Genomic DNA, 19,200 nt, shown 5'->3' on the forward strand with positions numbered 1-19,200 from the left:
ACTTTTGACTTTCATTTCGACGGGTCTATCCTTGAAACCCAGTTCCTTAACTGCTTTTCTAGTGACTACTAACCCTGTAGCTAACAAAGCGTCTTGGTACAGCGCGTTACCAATATCCTTGAGAGTGTTGTTCATCTGCGCCATTTATTATACTAGAATATTCTCGCTTTTACAGCGGGCGTTGGTGTAGGCTTTGGTGTGGGAGTTGGTGTAGGCTTTGGTGTGGGAGTTGGTGTAGACGTTAGTGCTAGTGGCTTTGTGTACCATTGCCAACCTATCAACAGTAGAGCTATACCGAGACCGACGGTTATCCACGCGTGTTCAGTTTCTTTGGGATGTTCAGTTTCTTCGGGATGTTCAGTTTGCTGGGTTATCGCGGAGAGCTCATCGTTAATGTCACTCAGAGGTTCTAGAGGAGTCTGCATCGGCCTCATCCTCTTGGGGTTTTTCTTGACCGTTGTCATTTATTTCTAGAGAATTTCCTACCCACTTGTAGTCGATGTGGTTGGCAGTAGTGAGCAGTACTGAGAAAGGGGCCAAATACATTCCGTAGTCGTAGTAGAATGGCGGGAAATATTCTTTGAGGAATGCCTCGACAAAGACGTCTTTGTTTAGTTCAGCTTCCAGTTCCACCTCATCTACAGACACGACTCTAGACACAGATTTTGTCCAGAGTTTGGCGAACACCTTGGATACGTTACCGGCAACGTTGTCAATGATGCTCTGCTCGTGTTTGAGATATAACTTTTTAACTTCATTCTCTGACATTTTGGCAAGGTCTTCTTCCGTCTTGACGTGTGCCTTTACCAGCCTTTTTCGATAGTTGGCATCATGTACTGATGTCTCTTCAGCCTGCTCAGCCTGCTCCGGTAGTGAAATTGTTGGTTCCATTTTATTATACAACCGTTTCCATGTCAGGTAGCACTTGATGATTACAAAGCTTCCCAGAGAAAAGAAGAGTGAACCCGTCGCGTAGAATATTTGTTCAATCATTTGCTAAGGATCAAATACTGTGCAACGTCAGTGTTGACAAACAGCATAAAAGTATTTACTAGTCCAGCCTTTATTTCAGCATGGCGCTTTGACGGGATAAAGTCATTCTCGCTGGTAAGAGTCTCAAAAGACTTTTTACAAGTGTTTTTGGTTACCAAGACCCAATCAATATTTTCTCTAAAATCTTTGGGAGCCGAAAGGTAGCGCTGCGTTATGAACCAAGTGGTTAGGTTGGAATGGCGCCCGCTAAAAGCGATCTTGCTGAGTGATGTGCGGTGTTTTTCGAGGTCTTTTTCCGCGCTGCAGTCGTCAATGATGATGAGCGACTTTTTACCCGACAGTTGGCCGCCTTTGGAGTGTCGCTTGATCAGGCTTTCTAGGTTGTCAACCAAGTTACCGTTGCACAAAACTGTGCACCTATTCAGCCAAGGACGATTGTAAGTCTTGTTGTCATGGAATGTGGGACAGATGATAAAAATGTGATCAAAAGCATGAAAGTAATACCTTTCAATTACATTTAGCGCGTGATAAGTCTTACCCGAGTTTGTTCGTCCGCAAATGATTGCGTTGTGTGGATGCTTTGGAAGTAAATTGTCCATTTATTATACAAAATTATTTAAACCTCTGATTGTCTATTTATTGTTCGATATTACTCAGCTGGTTATTTACAAAAGATACGCGTTTGTCAGTCACTAGAAATACAAACGCTTTGTCATCGTCTTGCGTTACATCTTTTGATAGCTTAAGCTTGACATAGTCTTTGATCTGTCGACCCGTCCCACTCGATCTTTCATCATTCAAAGTCCTCATATCTATAATTAAACAAAACTTGTCCGTGTAAAATTTTTCTTGGTTGATGAACGCTTCTCCATCACCAAAGTACTTGACCGCGTTCTCATACGAGTAGGTCGCTAAGTAATTTGATGTAAATTGCTGGTTTGTCGCGCCGTCTATATCTATTTTGACATCTTTTAGCATCGGATTAATATAAGTAGTGTCAACAGAGTTATCCGCCTTGAAAAACACCAAGATCGCTCGAAGACTTTCATAGCTCGCGTTTATGTTTATTTCAAACTCGGACTCTTCTTTTTGTATATCCTTGGTCGTGTGAGATTTGTAATCGTTGATAATGTGACTATGATTAGAATATTTTTGTTTAATACCTTCAGCCAAACTGGGTTCTAAAATGTAGTCATATTCTAAGCAGAGGTTGGTCAGCGTATACTTACCCGCGGCGAATTTGATATGAAACTCTACATTGTTTTGGATCGCCTGCGGAGTAAAGGCGGCGTAAGTCAAAAATGATCCTAGGTGAAAAGAATATCTCTCACCGTGAATCTTTGCGAGAATGTCTTCAGCCGCGCCGTTTATTGAATGTCGTTTCTTTTTAGTCGCTGTAGACTGAATACCTCTATGCGTAAGATCGTAAGTATACTTTTGCTTCGAATGCCAAAACTCTCTATATATCGCTAGATGAGCGTAGTTGGATATGTCGGATATAGTTTGACCATTTATGGTCATCTTAAACTTTTCTACGATCGCCGATGTAAGGTGATCGGGAATGTCCGCTTCAGTTCCATCGCTGGCTAGTTTGAAATTGTAGGTTAGATTAAGCGATTTGGGGTAAAGAACTGTATTGGGCGTTAGCTGGGGCATTTTAATTACTAGCTCATCGCTAGGACTCGCTGTAGATGGATTGTGCACGACTCGCGCGCGCATCTTGTGCTCTTTTAGACCCTGCCTGTCTCTCGCGGACAGGTTATGGTTTAATTCTCCTGTATACATTTATTATAATAAATAAATATGGAATTGGAAGGTAAAGACTTTAACCCCGATGTCGATGAAACCCCGGGAGAAACATCATTTATCGAGCCCGCATCATCATTTACCGAGCCGCGCATTCATGAACAAAATGATGCGATATCCAAGGCGAATAATTGGCTCGCTCAAGCTGACTTGCCCAGCATTGATGAAATAATTTTAAAAAAGGGGAAAGGTAGGGTTGTAGATAAACGATTGTTTTCGGCTATTGTTGAAGTCGTAAAACCCCGAGATGTTGATGGAATAAATGCGGCTATAAAAATTTATGATGAATACTCGCGACGCGGAGGTACTTATGATGACTTTGTTAGTAAAAGGTTTCTTACGCGAGAAGAAATTGATAGCTATCTCGCCTCTTCTATAGATAGTGTACCTAATCCTCCCGTTAACACGCCGGGTGTAGACATGCACACGCAAAATACAATCGGTGTAAAACTATCCAAGCTGGATATATACTCTGGTATAGATCATTCCAAGTTTGTTCCGATGGATGACGGTGGCCTCGCGGTAAAAACGAGCAAAGGCTCGCAAATGTTGACTTATGTGCGTAACCCTGAGCTTTTTGTCAAGAATCCAAAGATCCCAACCGCGGAATATCAAGGAATTTTTGGCTTGAACAAAGACGAATACACGAAAAGAGTAGAAAAAGCCAATGCTAGAACCATCGCTCCGGTGGATGAAGAAGTGGATGCGGATCAAGGCAATTTGACTGACTTCAAGTCATGGCTATCTAAACAGGGAGACACGGTGAAAGACCGAGCAAAAAATTTCATAGATCGGCTCAAAAGTAACAAAAAAACATCAGAGTTTAATTATCGCGAAGAATTTGATATGAGTGATATGAGTGATATAGGGGGAAGGTTACCGGAACGAGAGTTAGTAGCTATTGATCAGAGATTTCAAACTATAGAAGGACAAATATCAGTGGCTGTGTCAAAAGCTGCGAACCTGACAGAGCAGATACAACAACTCGATGCTAAAGAGGACAAATCTCCTAATGAACTCGCAAAGTTGCAACAACTAAAAGAAGAGTTGGATGCGCAAAACGGTTTAATCAGTGATCTAAAAGGAGACCTTTCGGATAATACAGCAAAGATGCGAAAGCAGCGCAACCTAATTTTAGGCATTGGTGGTGGGTTAGCCGCTGGAGGAATTTTAACGGCCATATTCGAAGCAGTAGCGAATGCGTTGGGATCTGATGCGGTAAAAGATCTTATTCCTAAATCTACCGATCCGAAGGATATTATCGAAAGCGGCATTGGCAAAATTATCAAGAAAAATTTGGAAGACTTGGCTGCTTACTTTCATGACAGATATCTAAACACTTCCGGCGCAGTACAAGCATTTTGGCACATGATGGAAAATGCTGTAGATTATCTCGAAAGCAACTTGTGGATAATCATCGCCGCGGCATTAACTTTGTTAGCGTATGAAATAAATAAGCACAGATAAATCTTTTATGGCGTCATAAAAGATTTTTACAAAGATTGCAAAGATTGTTGCGTGAAGATTTGTACAAAGATTACAAAGATTGCAAAGATTGTTGCGTGAAGATTTTTACAAAGATTGCAAAGATTGTTACCTTATTGGATTAGCGCAAAACCTCCTACACCCGCAGCCGTGGCAGCGCCTACAAAAACTCGCTCATATTTTTTTTGTTCAGAGCTAGGGGTGTAATCTAAAGAAGGCGCTTTTAAATCAGGGTGAGGTAGTGTAGGCTTTTCACCGTAGAGCTTTTCATAAGTATCAAAGGCCGAATTTACCGAGTATATTTCATCGGTAGCCTCCTGCTTTCGAGCATTTTGCTCGTTTAGCCAATCTTGGTTTTTGGCTCGTTTGATGTTGTAATCCGCTTGTTCAGCGTTTAGCTTTTCTAGCGCCGCATTATGTCTCTTGGCTTCTTCCTGAGCTCCATTTTTATCAATCTTTGAAAAAAGATAATTTCCACCGGCGAACGCTAAAGAGTTTACGACGGCTCCCACTACCATAATCGCGATACTAGCCATTTATTATATCTCATAAAATACTATAAGCTCTTTTATATCAGTACTGGATACAACACAGGTCACAATTCCGTCTAGCTGAAGATTGATCGCGTGTAGTTTATTAGTTAACACCCCGGAATATGTAACAATTTCGGATTTGTCATTAAAAAATTGTACATCTAACCTCTCAACGGATGAGTATGGCCAGTAGAGAATAATATCTTTGATATTTCCACCTCGAGGAATAACTAGCTGAAACAAGGCTTTTTTATCAGAAACACTTATCCGCTTTAGCCTGACTTGATGCACAGTCACGGATTTTAATTTTGATCTGCCATACATTTATTATACGACAACTCAATCTCAGCAACAAACTTGCCAAGATAGGCATTACCTCGTTCATCCGAGATTGACACGTTTAAGCTGTTGAGCTCACCAATGAGCATGGATTTGTAATTATTAGTAGGATGGTGTTGTATTATTTCTCCCACATCAGTTCTGCCTATGGGAATAATTGAAAGGAGATTTGATCGTTTACCGTTCCATAAATTTTTAGACGTGTCTATTCCATCGATGTATAAATACAAACACAATGGGGTCAGATATAAATATTCATTCTCTATCAGTTTGGCTAGTCCACCCGTAATCGTCGCGTCAGTACTAACCTTTAAAGTGTTTTGATGAACTTTAAATGAGCCTGGTAATTTGGAAAGGAGCTGCTCATACGTGTAATACCCCGGCTGAATAGTAGTCGTTCTACCGTTGTACGTGTAACTGGTCACCTCGGTCAAATTGTAAAAAGATAAATATAACGTAATTGTCTTAAGGCTAATACCGGTTGCCTTCACGGATCGATCGAGCTCAATGCGACCGGTTTTGTTTATTGTCAAATAGGTCATTTATTAATAAATGACTGGACAACTATCTAGCGGTTATCCCATAGATTTTTACAACTTAACTGTCGTCGTAGCGATAGACGAACATAACAAAATATCGTATAGCTTTGTCAAAAAGTTTGTCGATATCTCACCAGCACCGGTAGTGGTTAAAAGCTTTGATGATGTCAATCGATGGTATGATGACCCCATGTTATATTATTTTCAGCAATATAAGTTTGCCTTATACTGCGCGACTGCTTTGTGCGGTGTGAGTAAAGATCAGCTGACACGAGGTCTACCTCTTACAAAAGCTATTTTAAACTTTCACGTTATGTACCAAACTAAAAAGATGTTGGCGCAAATGGAGATTAGAAATCCCGGAGATCGAGATTTTGATCCGTACAACAATCCTTACAACAAAACCGAGTACTGCAAATTGCTCAATGAGTTTAGAGTAACCGCTAAAGATATTCCTGAGATTGATCAACCAGCCAGAGGTCTCGGATTTATCATACAAGACGGTGGTAGTAAAGTAGGTTCTTTAGAAAAACAGATGGCTGATCTAGGCAGGCATCACAAACCGTATCCAAAATATCCATCAAGCAGTAAAGATAAGACGGATATGGATGTGCATCGGAGTGGTGCCAATGGTTGGGGTACTTATTACCAGTTTCCGGAGTGGAATTCGAGTGCGGGTACTAAAATGGTTTCGGTAACTCAAGACCCATTTGACTACAAAAGGGTAGTGCCCGATCATAGTAAGTCATTCACATCCCCCGGAATAGTTAGACTTAATGATAGTATTAGAGCTTACGTCTACTGTTTACTGGGAGCTCAGGTGCAAGCTAGACAAGCGGGTTCGTCCCTCGAGTCTCAACAAGAATTTTTAGTTCTGGTCAATGACTTGATCATGAAAAAGCAATCTCTCCAAGATTCTATATCAAACTTTGAGGACGCCCTCACTAAAACTCGCGGGCAAACAAATTATGTTATAGCCAAAGGTCTGTACATGATACCGTCAGACTTGAACTTGAACGCTTTAGGACAAAGCGTAAAAGGATTTAACGATAAAATTAAAATAGCCCAAGCGTTTGATAGCGTAGGAATAAAACCTCCACCGAAACCGAAACCAAAACCCACATCGCTAAAGCCTTCACCAAAACCCAAACCCACGCAACCTGCACCAAAACCCACGCAACCTGCACCAAAACCTGCGCAACCTGCACCAAAACCTGTGCCACTACAACAGCCACCGAAACCCGCACCACTAAAGCAGCCTCCAGCATCGACACTAAAATCAACTCCTTCTGTAAAGCCATCTATATTTCCTACAGAATTATTTTCACCAAAACCTGCCCCTTCTGTAAAGCCATCAACAGAATTGTCACCGCCCGAGGGCAACGTTCACGAAGGAAATAAATTGTTAATTGGCGGCACTATAGTCATCGCGGGTTTAGCTTATTCCATGATTTAATTTTATACGGCCGTATAAAATTATGACAATGCGGCTTGTAGAGCCGCCTTTTTCATCGTTTTGTACCCGGGTATACCTTGCGCCTTGGCCAGCTTTTTGAGTTCGGGTACCTTGACACGCATATTCTCATACCTAGGTATGGGTCTACATCGAAGTGTACATCTCTCAGTAGACTCTTTATATTCATAATATACAGGGGGTCTGACGAGATCAAACAACTCCATCGCATTGATCCATCTTTGACTCAACTCATCTAAACTTTCTTTTGCTTTCCTATTCAAGAAGTGCGACATTGTTAATGTCATTTATTCTATAATGTCCGTGTGCCAAGCTATTTATTGAATCTAGGTAATAGCGTTTGTCGTCAAAAGCCGACAGAGTCTTTTTGCTGAATGTACAATTTTTTATCTCGTGTAGTTTGTACTGGAGTGTCGTCATGGTGGCATTCGGAGCCGGATCTCCACTATCCAGGCATTGTTTGTAGGTATCAAACTTTAGGTTTTTGGTTATACACTTTTTCACTCCTTTGCATTTTGTCAGCCCCCAGCCCTCACCCTCTACGCAGTATGACTTGGCTCGCAAAGCCACAAACTCCGCTATCGGTTTGCCACCACCTTCATCCTTGGGCAAACCTATCACTTTCTTGTTTTTCTCGCTGTAGCACGGATGATCTTTAGGGTAGTTGCTCGTATCATACCTTTCGAGCGGCATTTCCTTATAAAAATCTTCTGTCTCAATTAATAACACTAAGCTGTCCGTGTCAGTATACATCATTCTAGCATCAGGGTATCGCCGTCGTATATCATCGTAAAAGAATTCGTACATGAGCAGTTTGGACAGATCTAAAATGGCCTGACCAACGTAAATAGGTTTGTTTAGGGTCACTGTAGATTTGCTCATGAGAATGGCCGCTAAGTTGTCATTAAACTCTTTGTTACACTTGAATCGCGGCTTATTTATGAGCTTTTGTTTGCGATTCATTTTAGTAGTCAACTCTACATCTATCCGTTTGCGAACATTCTCCATCGATTTCCCGAATCCCGCATTGTTCATGAGCTTGAAAAATTCTTTCTTAAAATCAGTTTTGGCCTTTTTTCGAAGATAGGTGTTTAGTCGAATGTACGGCTCCATCCATGCACTTTCTTTAAACTTGAGAACTCGGTGTACTTTAGTCAGACGCAGACCCTTTTTCAAATAATACTTTAAGATACTGTGATGTACGATGTACTTGCGCTTATCTCGAAGGTTTGGCACCAGCTTAGAAACTTTTGCATAGCACGGCTCTCCAAGCTTGTCAAGCTCTCCCACATCGCGCATATACTCTGACCACTGATCAGGTTTCATTGATTCGGGTGCCAGCGGATAATCATTGTGTTCATCGTGGAGCTTGTTTGGATATTCTAGATCTACCTCAGCCGTGTAACCTTCATCATCATTAATGTCTGGCAGCCCTTTCGATTTCACCCATTCGAAACCACCAGTCGGTAGCTTTTGCGCGACATGCCCCACCCATACAGGTTATTCTCATCCAAGTACATCAGGTAGGTAGCTGGTTTTTTTTTATCATACCCCTCCACATAAGGATTGTTGGCCTTGGCGTATCGCAAGCCTCCGCATGTAGACACACCACCTCTTATACCACTCTCTACAAAATTGTACATGTCTACATCACTGATGAGCTCCAGTTCTTGTTTTGTTATTTTAAGCAATGCATCCCATGACAATGAGGGTGCTGAGATGTAGTGACACGGATCTAGACCATATACATCCATGGCTAGTTCTCTATAGCTCTCAAAAACATCAGTCAAAAGCAAGACATCCGTCTTAAGATAGAGATCGTGATAATCACCCAAAGTCTCACACCCCAGCTCCTTCCACACTTTTTGAGCATGCAGGTAGTCACCTGGCTGCAAGCCCGCATGATTGTCTAGCGATGAGCTAAAGTGTATAATCTTTGGAAGTTGCTTTTCTTTAAACCGCTCGTGAGAATCCATGTACTCGTACGGATATACACCCTTCCTGGAAAGTAGCCCGGCATGCTCTGGATACTCTCGTTTCAGGTGCGGTAGATCATCTAGGCCTTCCACCAATGTAGCCAATGAGCTATTGAGGTGCTGGAGGCTGTCCATAAACTCAAACCTACCTATTCTCATAGACATGTATTTTTCATCGGTATTGGCTATAACATCAATATCCTCTGCCCCCTCAAACTTTGCACACTTGTGCAACTGCTGCCATAAGAATGACTTTTCATTCGCACACATTTTATGAGCCACTCCCAACTTTTTGTCTGGAATTTTTCGCATCACTAAAGGATCATCTCCCCCCGCCAAACCGCATGCAAAGCAGCGTTTAGGGTCCTGTGGCTCATCTAGACTATCATGCTGAGAAAGTTTACACTTTTTATGTACAACCAATTCGTCAATATTGCGTTTATACACAGTAACCATATCAGCATTGACGTCAGCTTTTTCTTTACACATGTAGCATTTTATTTGTCTACCTTTCCAAGCTTTGACAATAAGGTGAGAGTCATAGCCACGAAAATTGTGAAATATCACCTTAATCTTTTTAGTTTGTCGTAAATTAAGATTGCATTTGTTATGAGCTGGACCTCTATACAACCCCGATACATGATCGTGGTCCTTAACCATAGACTCACCCTGCGGTTTTTTACATATCCAGCACTCCGATGTACCCTCTTCAACATCGTGATAAAATTTTTGTTCCTGTTCAGGAGTGATGATCATCTCAGCAATCGGTATACTATCAACGTATTCTTCCAACTCATCTAACACCTTAAAGAACTGCTCCATACAATCCTCGCCTCTGTACATTTCAAACCTCAATGACTCACCCATGCTATTAACCAACTTTAACCCATACCCACACACGCTATGTACTTTGTCTATAACGGACTCAAAATCTGCGTAGACCGTGTACGGCGCTTTCTCCATGTTCTTAAAGTTTTTAAATTTCATAACTGACCCTGGTTCGGGCATCTTAATGGTGCAAGTTCCATCATGAAGCCTTAGGCACACCTCAACATGATCTTTAAAAGTTCTCTCACACGTTGAGTGGTGGAGACATCGTAGGCAGGTATAGTTGCTACGACCTCCTGTGTTATCAGTTTGCTTCCTCATTAACGCTGACATACTCTTGATCCACATGTAGTGATTTTTATGGAGAATTAAATTCACCTCTGGGAGACCTTTTGCACCATCTGTATACAACCTGTCATCCGTGTGAACAATCTCCATTCCGCCGTCTTTCCACTCAAACGCATTAATCACAAGTTTGTTCTTGTTAGCAAACTTTTGAATCTGGTCTATGGTGACCGGGTACTTTAACATTTTAGTATTCAGGCTGTATTGATATGGCGTGTAATTTGATAACCTGTCAGCATTGTCGCTTGGTGGGTATAGGCATGAGAGTACCGCCCACAAGAAGCACTTGTTGTCATCCAAAGCCTCTGGATCTATTTCTTTTATTTTTTTAACCAATTCTGACTTTTTTGTCTCGGTAGTAAATTCTATGCTTAGTGAACTAGCAATCTTTTTAATCTCAGGCATCGTCTTGTCACCTCCGTTATTAACATTAATAACTGCCTTTTTATTCGCTAAAAGCTTTGGAGTTGGTTTGTAAGTTCCACCCCTGAGAGGTTGCCAACGATAGATTTCCAAGTAGAATCTAGACACTCGTTCCAAAATCCATCCGGAGCCATTGTTTGTAAATTCATCTATTTTTCTGATAATGTTTGCTAGCTGTCTATTCAACTCACCGGATAGATTAGTTGATGCTAAGATAGATACCGCTCCTTCTCTGGGAGTACCCCAAAACCGAGTGGTTATAGCGCCACGCTCTAGATGGGCGAATACAACCTCTACACTCACACGAATCTTTTTTGTGTCAAATGTTTGTCGAATTCTATCCATAATAACGGGTTTAGCATCTCTCCACACAAAATCTATGTCAGCTGATTGATAGCTAGATACATCAACGGTACACTTGTTGGTTACATCATCCACAAAAGTATTTCTTATCTCAACCCGCGGTCTGTCAGCTCTACCTCTCAGCAGACCCACTAAGTCCGCTTTTTTCATACGCGGTGTAACTGGTATATCTCTATCTCTAGCTAAAGATTTTAAATCCTTCGCACTCAGATCGTTTAGCGCAAGGCGTCGCTTTCCATTCACAATATCTTCAAGCTCGGCTTTTCTCAGCTTGCTCGTATTTCCAAACCCCAAGCGCTTCGCCTCTTCTCTCATTTGACCCACTGATGCTTCTCCGTACAAATTTCTCACATTGCGAAGAGCATCATCCGGGCTTGGCTTTTTATGAACACCGTCTACCAATATCGGTATACCCTTGCTGGTTTTACCAATTACCTTGGATCGATCGCCAGCGTGATACGCGAGCTCAGCCTTGCTCATCTGGCTATATCCTTTTACACCGCTTCGCTTGGCATCTTGCCGAAGCCAACTCTTATTCCCTTTTCCGTATAGATTTTTCACATTCTCCATTTATTATAAACTTCATGCTTTAAGCCTACATCAAATGACCTAATGTTCAGTCAAGCGTATAATAAATAGACAATCAGATGCTTAAAGAATTTTGTATAATAAAGGTACAAATGGCAAGCGTGACCAGCACTTAGGTCCTGCAGTCGCGTGCTCTTTGGCAGCCGTACTTTCTCTCCGTATAAATTTTTCACATTCTCCATTTTTCAAAATCCCAAGGATTTTGAAAACTTTTAAAAAACTTTTAAAATACTATCTAAAATTCTAGATTTTTTCCATCTTTAGACGAAAAATGCCATCCGGAAAATTCTGAGCCAGAATAGTTAGTCCAATAACTACTGTATCAGGCTAGTAGTAGTTCCTTATTTAAATAGGGACCTAATACTAGCCTTCCTATGGCTGTGGTTTGAAAGTTTTCAAGAAAAACTGTAGGCTTTGGCATCAGAAAACGGACCTTGATACAAACAGCAACCACGAAAGGATTAATTTTTATTGATGTAACTGAGTCAATATTAGTACTATTTTGGAAACTTATACTATTATCTTTCTATTATGGGTTCATAAAGATCAAAGAATGACAGAGAGGCCGTCAAATAGAGGTGGCATTCAATTGAAGGGTAGCGCTCTATTTTTCGACCCTTTTCCTATAGCAGCGGTCAAATAGAGGTGCCGTTCCAATAAAGGTGACATTCAAATACTGGTTTTACGGTACATCATCTGAGCCGCGCAATGCCTGACACTTCAGTACTAATCAGATATCACTCATAATCGCTGAAGTTTTTAACCGCCACGATTAGTTGAAGGACCCTCGCGGAACTATTCTCCAAAGTATGAAAATGAAGTGAATGTTTATGCTTAAGTTGAAAGAGTCTATAAAAAGGGAGTTTTCATGTGATTAACAGGGCATCTTGGGGTCACGAGTTGACAAACTGTCAACTGTTTGCGTTTTAGATACAAAACTGTTGCAGTTGGCTGGAGAAATGATAGCCGCTTCTACTAATATTAATGCATTTCCTTTTTACCAATATTTAACACTAGCAGTTGTTCGTGTTATTTAGTTTACTTTTAATAGTAAACATATTTTTCCAATTAATTCTTGTCAGGTGTAGAGCTTTGTTTGATAATTAAGTACCTAGTAACTTTATATGTGTGTTGCATATTACTGGAAACAAAAACTATATCTATTCACCTTTGTCTTTCTAAAATATTAACTTATTAATATTAACAATAATTATATACCTACACTAGAATCTGTACTGAGGTTTGCTCTATAGTTTGTGGTTGTAGGAAGCGTAGATGTCAGATCTTTGAAAATTTAGTGCCAAAGTGGTTGCTATTTTTTACTAATTCCAATCAGTTAGTTGTGTGCTTCCTTTGCTACTCTCTTGAGAACAGTCCAACAGTATGGTAAGCTTTTGACAATAAGTTACAATATGCATTACAAAGCATGCAGAATTTTTTCATGCCAAATATTTACTGGTTTAACTTGAGTTGACAGGTTTTAAAAATGTGATATGGAAAAGTTTGGCATCATCTGATGAGTGATATTTCTTTGACTCAATTTTGTCACATGTTTGTCATATCTAACGGCTTTTCTGATCAATAGTCGGCGAGCAGTTAACTCATTATTTTTTGATTTGGTTTCAGGTGATCTAGCCAAATTGATATTATAGTAAGAGAGAGGCAAACCTCACTAGATACATCTTTCACCACGCATCTTTTACGTCTTTTATTTGTAGCGTCTTTTTACATTCCACGTAACTACAAACTCATAGCCGCTCCCATGTTCGAGTTATATGATAATGCTAAGGGTTATGGACCAATCATAGCAACTATACCACAATCTGTGAGCAGGTAAGCCCATGCAAGCGGCACTTAGCAAATCGATCCACTGACACAGATTTACACTATTTCAGCACTTATCTAAGAAATTCATGAGTTTTCTTTGAGCGCTTCAGCTGAATGAAGAGACCATTTGGAGCACAGCGCTACCACGTAAACGCTTCTACCCAATACTCAATTTTAGTTTCCTAAAAAAAAGACTGTTTTTAATGTTGTGTTTTGTAACTTAGAATGCAGTTGTTTGTGATATATTTGCGACTTGCTTAATGACCTACTACCAAAACTCGCTAAAACAATGTTGAGCAAACCAGTCACATATTTTTCTATATTTATGCTTTCCTGAAAAACCTACAATATGTGTATTCGAACAAAAGCTTCATGTTAACCAAAAAGGAATTCCATTTCTATCTTACTTTCTACTACTATGAGAATATATGCTGCAAAGTAATTTAAAGATGTGTGCAATAAGCAAACAATGTTGCGTTTGGTAATTGTTTTCACATTGCTCATTTTATTTTATAGATTCAAGGCTATCTACTCCGTGTGATTTCATGGAAGCCACTACATGAGCATTGCTCAAGCATTACAGTTAAGGCCCTGTTCAACGTCTAACATTCGATTTTAGTTCTTTGTTATACATGTACTGTATATACATGTACTATATATACATGTACTATATATACATGTACTATATATACATGTACTATATATACATGTACTATATATACATGTACTATATATACATCTTTTATCATTGACTGTAGTTAAACACAATATATCAGCCAAGAAATATTATCGAGTGTCAACATTAATCATTAATAAATTCATTCTTAATATTACGTGCTTAGCAAATACATTCAGCCAGATATTCTAGCACAGATATATGTTTACCTTGAGGCATAGTTGTTGGCCAAATCTCTCCTCTTGTCATACAATGGTCGAACAACAGTATCAATGACGATAGCACTAAACTTGCAGCCAAAATATGACTTAGATAATACAACTGTTCATAACGGCAAAAATTAGCAATTTTTAAGGAAAATAGCCCAAGTTCCATAGCTATAACGAGTCCTCTTGCTATAAAAATAGACTGCTCTTAGCCATGTTGGAGTGGTAGCGGATATGATAGCCCACTAGAAAAGACGATTGAGAAGGTTTTGCTGCATGTCAAGAGGTACTATTGCTGTTTTATTTTCATGTCTCTCAGAACAGATTGTTTTTGTCAGCTGCTAGAGCAAGTACTACAAGCACCCATAAAGCAACGGAAATGATAAGCATTCAACTAATTTACAATTATACAAAAGCAACCAGCATAGACTTGCCGTAGATAGTAATAAATAATATACCAAATGTTTGTACCAAATTATTAAGTCAGTGAAGTACTAGAAAGTCATAAATAAAACTATAAACTTGTACATGAAGGCATAAAAGCTGGATGTTGATTGGTGGGGTAAGAGGGGGAAGGCAGGAGGCTTGCTACGTCCATTCACACTCGTGACCACAGCCAGTTGGACACTGTTTGTTAGACTGGAACCATTCCTTCATATGAGATATATGACCACCGTGGGCACATCCCTGACACCATACATATGTTCCTTTCACCGGAGTGTGGCTGCAGCAAACAGTTGCACAAGTGAGTATAAATTATACTTTAAGGGAGACAGACATTGAAATAAGTCATGTAGAATCGACGCCAACAGCACACTACACAGCTACAATAATACGTTACACAGCTACAATAGTACGCTACACAGCTACAATAGTAAGCTACACAGTTACAATAGTAAGCTACACAGCTGCAACAGTACGCTACATAGCTACAATAGTACGCTACATAGCTACAATAGTACGCTACATAACTACAATAGTACACTACATAGCTGCAATTGTACGCTACATAGCTACAATAGTACGCTACATAACTACAATAGTACACTACATAGCTGCAATTGTACACTACATAACAACAGTGTTTACACGTGAGTATGTTCTCGTACTTTAAACTGTCGAATAGAGCAAGACCAGCATAACAAACAGTAAACCGAGTGAAGTGATTTGCTCTGATTATTGCAGATCATAACCAATAAATACACTTAAGTTATTGTCGATAACTATAATTACTAAAGTTAACATACTATTTTGTTATTAATTTTTAATATGTACTTATATATTTTTCATATGGTAATTTTTATATACGTACATATTTTTAATATGTACGTATATAAAATTTTGATGTTTTTACCAGAGGGTGTTTGCATTAGATAGTTACTATGGGTTTCTATACCCATACTTGTTTTGCCTCACGATACCAACACTGAAACAAATTCAAATCCTATAATCGTATACAAAATAATTTTTCATTTTAATCATAGCAAAGCAGACTTAATTTAGCCATTACTTGCTAATTATTTCACATTTATATTTAAACAACTTTACAGTTATTTGATTTTTTCTCTTAATTTATTTCAACTGCACAAAACACTTTTCTCATGATATGCAGTTTGAAAGTTAGAATGGTAACTGTTGTTTTACAAAAATTAATTTTCAGCGCAGACCTTTTTTATTACCCAGGCAATGCCGGACATTCATCTAATGGATATATAATGTTGTAATATATTATATATATTATATATAATATGCAAGTATTGTATAGGGTGGTAAGACCATCCCCACATACCAACCATATAGAACAAGGAGACGTAATCTGCTTGCATTTCTTGCAATACCAGCCACACTCAGCAGCGGGGAGAGGTTTAACGCAGCGTGTGCAGAATGTATATACTGTTGTGGATGCCTGATTCATGTGGGTTATATTCTTCACATTGCACTTGGTGATTATCGTGTTTGATTCACACCAAAGTCTGAACATCTCCAGCAACTCTGTAAAGTGTACAATTTCAATTTGAGTCTCGCTCAAAGACACCCATTCTTACTTGGCATTATTTGGCCATTGAAACTATCGATCTTATATCTGGTGAAAGAAATCTATGAGTATACATTTGCTATAACCATAAACTAACACCATAGGTTCAGAGTTGTGATATGCCTGCCAGGATGTACAATACCGTAAACATGCCAGTCTACTAAAAGTACTGAATGCCACCACAGCAGAGTAAATGCTAGTCTTTCCTTCTATTATGACCACCTTGTACATAGCATCGACAAGGTCCCAACACAACCATGGAGTATAGAACATCAACAATGTCCCAACACAATCATCCAATATAGAACATCAACAATGTCCCACCACAACCATGCAGTATAGAACATCAACAATGTCCCACCACAACCACCTAGTATAGAACCAACAATATCCCAACACAACCATGCAGTATAGAACATCAACAATGTCTCACCACAACCATCCAATATTGAACATAAACAGGGTCTCACCGACATAAGCTGTCATCCATCCCTCCAGCACCTCCTCATCTATATGTGATTTGATCTTGCTCCCAAGTACAATATACATGCTCACTGCGGTCTGTACATCTCCCTGTAAAAACTTTTTGAACTGAGCACCTGGTGTAGCGATTAAGGGCAGGAATAAAAATCCTTCAAGTGTGTAAATTAAATGACAAAATCAGCGTACAAAAAGTTTCGAAAACTCTAACATTATAAAACATTTAATGCAACAAAGAACATAAAAAAGTATTAAAACAAAAAACAAAACTGATGACAGTATTAAATTCCAGCCAAAATCAAGTAACTCAAATATATCTCTAATCAGCTTCATATCGAATCACTTAGCCTTCCATTTGGAGTAAAATCAGACAAAGTCATGTTTGATACTTTTTACTTGCTTTCAACTTGTACTCATGAACCTGAAGATTGAACCCTAAGAAGTGCCCGTTAGCTAGAAATGCAGTGTCATTCTAGCAAAGACACAAATATCTTAATCAGTTCGATGAGTTTTTATCAGCACTTATAGCATCAACAGCTTATATTGAATGCCGAGATGTTACATGGGAACCATCTGAATTTTGCTTCACCCTAACTCATCATCACAATCTCATAACAAAACAATTTTGAAAGAGGGTTTCCTTGCCTGTTTCAGTTTTGATAAACAGCCCGACTGGCAAATTCATAGACTTTGTGTCTGTATGATGCAAGCACAAATTGAAAAAATCAGACACTGCTCCCGGTCGTTGTTGTAAACGGTTTTGCTCGATTTCAGCAATTTCAATCTAAATCTATATTGAATCTTTTCAGTTAAATGTTATATATTATATATAATATACGTTATATATTATATAACATATATTATTTATATATGAGCATGCCCACAATTTATGGCATGACAGTCAGAGAGGTTTGTACCAAGTTCTGTTTCTCCATTTAAAAATGAACAGCTTTGAACTGTCCCATCTAATCGAGCATAAACTTCTGGACAAGAAGAGCTACTTTTGTTTAATTTGATCAGAACTTGAGGTCGTGAAGGCCCATTTAGGGCATGTTTGACGTGACATCACAAAAATACTTGTTTTTGAGAACTAATTTTTTATGTGTTAACTTTCTGAAGCGACTAGTAATACCCATTAGACTTAAACATGCAAGATCGGCAAGGTTTCAAAGATGTATTGTATGGAAAAAAGTAAATGGCTCATTGAAAGAATAACACATCCAGGGTTCAGGGTGTGTGTATGATGTGACATTGTGATTTTCATATGGCTATTGGCTGTTTACTTGTTGCAATTTATAGGAAACATAACACTGTTGATTAAAATTTTAATTAAGCATAATTGTATATTTATATGGAATAATACCACATAATAATAGTTCATAAAACTATTAAGTATTACGCAAAACAACAAGGGCATGAGACTAGTAAAAACTTTAAACAGAAATACTCAATAACAAGCTATTCAGCTAAATATCTATCAAAGAATGCAAATAACTGCAAAAGCTTGGAACAATTTAATCACTTACATCTAGATATAGCAGTTTTATCCAGCTCGGCAAACAAATACTGTAGTTCGTTGTTTAAAATTGGGCATGTGAGGATAATATTGGTTTCTCCTCTACCCAAGACTGGTCATTTTCCTTTAAAACAAATTCTAAACTCGAAGGCCCCCTAACTCTTTTTAGAAACTGTACTACAAACTCATTGATTTTTAGATCACGAGCTTTTATGATGACCGCATAGCGACAGTCATTCCCACACGTCTGATATATGACTACAACATGATGGCCACACTTAAAGTTTGATTCAGTTTGAATCCCAACTGTGACTTTTTTTGAATTGTTATGAATTGTTATGTCCTCACAACCACAGACAGATAACACGCAGCTCTTCTTGACAGGCACCACTTTGACTCCTAAGACACCCTCCCACTTTTAGTTTGGAGAGGCTTCATTTTTACGAACTTCCTCAGGCTTGATGACAATAATGATTGTCTCTGACGATGAACATTGAGCATTTAATGAATCTGCCTCCTTTACAATAGCTCCACGAAGGACCTTTCATCTTACCATGCTTTTCAAGCTCCCTCCCAGCCCCTCTACAGGTCCTTTTTCATGACCAGTGGCAAAGAAGTTCCGCTCTAACTTAAATTCAAACTCTCGTTCAAACCAGCTTATGTTTGAAAAGAGGTAGCCATTAGCCACGTTTGAACTGCTGGGCATTCCATCATAAAAAACTTGTGTTCCCTCTACTTCTGGACACAACTTTTTGATTTTCTCAAATA

At 39.1% G+C, this 19,200-nt stretch overlaps 2 protein-coding genes across 2 annotated transcripts in view; one reads left to right on the forward strand and one right to left on the reverse strand.

Moving 5' to 3' along the window:
• The window catches only part of LOC137391889 (cleavage and polyadenylation specificity factor subunit 5-like), a 32,198-nt gene extending 17,809 nt beyond the window's left edge, over nt 1-14,389 (forward strand). Inside the window, exons 6-7 of the mRNA XM_068078437.1 lie at nt 13,411-13,525; nt 14,036-14,389. Coding sequence (XP_067934538.1) covers nt 13,411-13,525; nt 14,036-14,060 — 140 coding nt within the window. The 3' untranslated portion in view covers nt 14,061-14,389. The remainder of the gene's footprint in view (nt 1-13,410; nt 13,526-14,035) is intronic.
• Nucleotides 14,390-14,680: 291 nt separating this feature from the next.
• The window catches only part of LOC137391888 (GATOR2 complex protein WDR24-like), a 33,225-nt gene continuing 28,705 nt past the window's right edge, over nt 14,681-19,200 (reverse strand). The window contains exons 17-19 of the mRNA XM_068078436.1: nt 16,907-17,009; nt 16,195-16,393; nt 14,681-15,125 (exon numbers count right to left, since the gene is read on the reverse strand). Of these exons, the coding sequence (XP_067934537.1) occupies nt 14,990-15,125; nt 16,195-16,393; nt 16,907-17,009 (438 nt within the window). The 3' untranslated portion in view covers nt 14,681-14,989. The remainder of the gene's footprint in view (nt 15,126-16,194; nt 16,394-16,906; nt 17,010-19,200) is intronic.

The sequence above is a fragment of the Watersipora subatra genome, chromosome 3 (assembly GCF_963576615.1).
Source record: "Watersipora subatra chromosome 3, tzWatSuba1.1, whole genome shotgun sequence".
In the NCBI taxonomy this organism is placed as follows: Eukaryota; Metazoa; Bryozoa; class Gymnolaemata; order Cheilostomatida; family Watersiporidae; genus Watersipora; species Watersipora subatra.